This window comes from Penaeus japonicus, unplaced genomic scaffold (genome assembly GCF_977035675.1).
Source record: "Penaeus japonicus unplaced genomic scaffold, GWHDUDI00000001_assembly GWHDUDI00000020, whole genome shotgun sequence".
Lineage (NCBI taxonomy): Eukaryota > Metazoa > Arthropoda > Malacostraca > Decapoda > Penaeidae > Penaeus > Penaeus japonicus.
In genome coordinates, this window is record NW_028234422.1 from 31554211 (window position 1) to 31559210 (window position 5000).

A 5000-nucleotide genomic window follows, 5' to 3' on the forward strand; every position below is an offset into this window, starting at 1 on the left:
AGAGTTTTCACATCAATTTTTCATAAGTTACAGTAAAATTCAACCACACATTGTTTCAGAAATAGATAAAACTAACTTAGTGCAGTTGTTAGCGAGTTTATGGATAATGTGGTTGCCTTTGTAGACAAATATTTCCATGTAGTAAGACTTTCATTGTGTTAAATGACATCATACCAAGTTTACCCATGAGGAACGGATATTTTTGTCCTGCACTTATATGTACTTCTACATGCTGACTGCTCAGTAGAAGAGTGACTGCTCAGTAGAAGGGTGACTGCTCTACACAGGTAGAAACTTCTGACCATACATGTGCTTTGCTAAAAGTACATACATCATTTTATTATATTTGCATAAAAATGAAGTGAAGCATCTCTCAAAATTCTACTTATGTCCTTCACTTCCAGTAATAGTATAATACATTATTATCATAAGAAGATGAAAGGACCTCTGTATCATGTAGTAGTGCAGAGCTTAAACTGTTACGTGCTTTTCATTGTTCACAGGAGAAGGAACGTGATATGAGTAGGGGCATTGGATCCTCAATGTGGCAGTCATTACTCACTTGCATTGCTCAGTTGGCCATAGCGGAGAAGCTCTACATGAACCTTTCCTTTCTTACTAGCAAAGGATTTCTGAGGAAGGAAGTAAGATATCATAAAGTTTTTGTAGCAAAGTGGATATATGTTTAGTTTATGGTTTTTATCTTATTAAGTGTATTGCAGTGAATATTCATTATTTTCTATTCACCGTTTACCTTTATTATCACTATTGCATTATTACATTCTATAATGTTGGAAGAACCCTATTAACATATAATTTTGTCATAAAGTATTTTTTCTCATTTGGAAATTGATTATATCAACTTTTGACTGATGTAGTTTTCTGCTTGATATTCCTTTTATATTTTTATATATTTGTTTATATATATATTTTTTTTTTAGTTTTTATTACAAATGTATAAAAATAACCTTAGAACTATATATAAAATTCTCCATCCATCACAGAGTTCTGTCCGTGCAAACTTTGAGTCCTTGAGCATAGAGTTCGGTGAATTAGAGAAGAGAAACTTTGAGAGCAGTAGCATCAGAGGCAGCAATACGAGATGTAATAACCCCAAGACCAATAATGGAAACAACACTGGAAATGAAACTGCAAATCCTGGAAACCCGGGCAGCCCAGGCAGCCTCGGAAACCCTGGAAGTACAGGAAACCCTGGGAATCCTGTCACAGATGGTCTTCTGGAGCACATATGTTCACATCTTGTGCTTTTCACTAGAGCTCGACTACAGATGATTGCATTGTATCCTTTGGAAGTTGTTATTTTGGTACTTAACCCATTAGCAGTGGATGGCATGATTTGCTGCAAAGGCAGAGATGCGGATGGTCATAGATGCGGATGGCACCATGCCAGACAATGTAAACCAGTCATCTTACTGCACAAATATTTATTTAATACCGCAACCAACGGGTTAAAGTCTACTTGTACTCTGTTACTTAGTTACTGGAAAGTTATTGCTTGAAAACTTCTCACTGTTATTTTCAAATGCATTATTTCTAGCACAAAACATTTTGATAAATCCTTAACAGCAATTACTAGCTATGAACGAATGGTTGGATCGTCCATGGATCGGTTGATGAACTTTGAAGAATTGCTAGCACATGTAACTGACATTAGCGTGAAGAATAGCAGGAATTTCCATCATCCTCTTTTGACGCCATTGAAGACAAGTTTTACGTATGTAAGCATTTTTCTTGAAGGGGCCTTGTGCGTTACTATATGTCTTCATGAGTATATATTTTATGACCATGTTACATTGTTGAAAAAATGTTTGAATTCTTTAGATTATTTTTTTTATCAGTATTGTTGAGTTCCACATACTTCTTACGGTAATACAGATCAGCATAATATTGATAAATTGTATCTTTGAACTAGATTATTTCCTGCTCTTTTGCAAACCGAAAATGTACAATGCAAATAACTGAATCAAAGTTTTGTCTTCCTTGAAAATGAACAAAACAGAGAGACCTCACAGATGTTGATATTCCTAATTGGACAGGTATGAATGTGACATCCTCATGCATCTGCTCAGAAGTCAAATTGAAATGCAGTTTTGGAGGTTCTTCCCTTCCCTCCTTCACCTCCACGATGCACACACTAAACTGAATACATGGCATGCTGTTGTACAGTCCAAAGAGGTAGGCTGTAATCACCTCGAACTGCTTATTTGTTATTATTATTTATATTAATGTTAGATAAAATATGATTGATCTATTACTTGACTGAAGGGAATCTGTATTATTGGCAATACTAGAGGGATACTTGGGAGTCTAGCAGGTTTCCTCCTAACCTTACAAATGCTTAACATTTAACCCATTGCCGACGGGGGATAGATTTGCTTATACAGGCTCCAGGATGAGTTTTATTTCTGATCGAGGCAGCTTCTGCAACATAATTTGATTTTTCCCACTCCCTTTTAGTCACTCATTGTAGAGCTAGAGACATTTTTGTGTTTTGTTTTTTTGTGTGTTTTACTATTTTTAGAAATTTATATCTGTCATATCACAGGCTCCATCAATTCTGCAGTTGACTAAAATTGTAGTACAGGGTCCATATCAACTCATTTTTTTTCTTTACACTCAATGTGATAGAAGTATTACTGTTTTAAGGGGGACAAAAAAAAACTTTATTTTTTCGTATTTCTGTGCTGTCACGAACAAACACGAAACTTATAACCATCCAAAATGAAGAGGTTGGGAAGAGGAAGGAAACTTGTGCTTTTGACAGTGAGTGCCACAATAAAAGGCATCCATACTGGCACAGGGTCACATTGTATGCATTGGGCATGGTGTGAGTCACCTTCCTCCTCTCGTTCGGTCTGCACATCTTTCATCTGCGGTACTTTAGAGCAAGAGGTCGGGAACTTGCGATGTGCCATCACTCTACAGAGATAGTGCTTGCTAGAGACCGTAGATGGGTGCCATTCAAGGCTCTCTCTCCTGCTGGTGCTAGAAGAAAGTGGTGCCATCTAGGTTTTGTAAGTGAGTTGAAAACCATTTTGCTTATTATTACGGCAGTTATAATAATTATGACTGCAATTATCAACATCACTCACTCATTACTTATAGTACAATAAAATAACATAGTGAACCAGAATCCCCGAACGCCATGACACCCATTGTCAGGCAAGAGGTCCTGCGTCATGTATGACAAAAAAACACATCATCCGTCGTTAACGGGTTAACATTCAAAGTGTATTTTTTCATTTTTACTTTATTCAGGGGAGATTCCAGATTTATTACATGGAAGTGCATAACAATATAGAATTCTGTTAAACTTTAAAAACTGAAAATTTAGTTTTTGTTGTCTTTTATCAATAGCTGCAACCATCTTGTGTAATATTTGATGTTTTCCCTTGAAAGCAAACCAGTTTTGAGCTAAAGGCAAACCCCTAGCTAATTTGTCTATTATATTGTTGATAGTGAAGGATAAATCCATTGAAGAATAGTAGTTTTTTTTTTTTAAGAAAACAATAATTACTATGCGATTAAGAGTCCTCATGTCTTAATTACTTTCTGATAATCCATAAAGACTATAGGATTCCCATAACTGGGTTTTGAGTGAATTTAGAATTGTAGAAAAAGTTGTCCTGATTTTCTTGTTCTTCTGTCCTATAACAGACAAAGAAATATGGTTTTGGCTCCAATTTCCTCAAGTCATCTCCCCTTCCACCATTATATCAGTGGTTCTGGCAGGCAAAAGCAGCTTTTGTCTCTAAGTATTCGCTCTACTTCCATGAGACTTTGGCAGCACAGAGTTCCCCTGCTGATATGAAGGGGCTCATTTCTCGGCAGGGGCAAGCATGCGATTATGTATCAAAGTAAGTTTTTTTGCGCTTTTCTTCCTCCTTTTCTTACTATTTTGATATCCCCTGATTTTTGTGCCTTGTTGGATGCTATCTGGGTAGAATTTGTGAAATTTTATCTTTAGTTTTATTCTCTCGGGACTAAGATTTGGATGCACCCATCCTGTTCACTGCCTTTGAATATGGTGAACTTATAGTCAAAAGTTTATATAGAAATTTTAAGCTCTGGACTAGGCTATGATTTAGATTCTTTCCTTATTAACTGCAACTGTTTTTGCTACTCAGAATCCAGAGTTTCCAGCGACGGAGTGATGCTGCCAGTGTGTGTCTGGTGTTTGAGGCTGCAGGAGTGGAGGATTACCAAGGTGCTGGCTACCACCATCCTCAGGAATCCTTGTCTCCACCAAAGGGACTGGATAGCTACCCGGCAATCTTTTCATATCCTCCAGTACGAGTATGGCCATAGTTGTCATTTTGGTATTTTGAATTCATTTCATGGTACAACATAGTTATATAGATATGCATGTATTTTTTCATAAGAATTCTTTTCTGATTATTTGATGATTCTTTTTTTGATGAGAGATAAATAAGTAGAGGGAAAGAATGTGATATCATTTTTTTTTATTGCAGACAAAACCCTTGGATCGCTGGCCAAGTATAGTCATGAGAGTGTCTGATAGATCTAATGAGTTAACTTTGATGGACAGAGTTGTTCACTTCTTTGATCAGCAGGTAAATATAGTTGGCCGCTGAGGTTGATATTTTATACTCTTTTCTTATCAAAATAAATTTTATCGATTTTTTCTGTCTTATTTTTTTTGTGTATTATATGTTTTTATATTTTTTCATGTCTTCTCTATATGAAGTTTTTATTCGACTTTCATTAAATGGAGCTAATATGAGGCAATCTTTACCTTACTCTCATTTCAGATTGGTTCCACGTATTTCCTGTGTCGAGTTGAGCCAAGAATAACAATAGTTGTGATATTTGATACTAAGAAATCAGAGAAGGACAACTATATAAAGGACTTTATGTATGACCTGGCCATGCAACTCAGAGGCAACAAAGTCTTTCAGAACCTCAAGCCAAAGTGATCCTGTTCCATTCATTTCTTGGCTGTAGGTTGCTTTCAGAGT

At 36.2% G+C, this 5000-nt stretch overlaps 1 protein-coding gene across 8 annotated transcripts in view; it reads left to right on the top strand.

Moving 5' to 3' along the window:
- The window catches only part of LOC122260121 (KICSTOR subunit 2), a 7962-nt gene that overhangs the window by 2456 nt on the left and 506 nt on the right, over positions 1-5000 (top strand). For 5 of the 8 annotated variants that reach the window (XM_043027240.2, XM_043027241.2, XM_043027242.2 and 2 more), the window contains exons 3-10: positions 504-644; positions 1005-1300; positions 1598-1735; positions 2058-2196; positions 3679-3878; positions 4149-4317; positions 4494-4595; positions 4794-5000. The exon at positions 4794-5000 is cut by the window's right edge and continues 506 nt beyond it. In XM_043027240.2, the coding sequence (XP_042883174.1) occupies positions 504-644; positions 1005-1300; positions 1598-1735; positions 2058-2196; positions 3679-3878; positions 4149-4317; positions 4494-4595; positions 4794-4958 (1350 nt within the window). In that variant the 3' untranslated portion in view covers positions 4959-5000. The remainder of the gene's footprint in view (positions 1-503; positions 645-1004; positions 1301-1597; positions 1736-2057; positions 2197-3678; positions 3879-4148; positions 4318-4493; positions 4596-4793) is intronic. The other 3 variants (XM_086548326.1, XM_086548327.1, XM_043027239.2) reach the window with 1 other exon arrangement.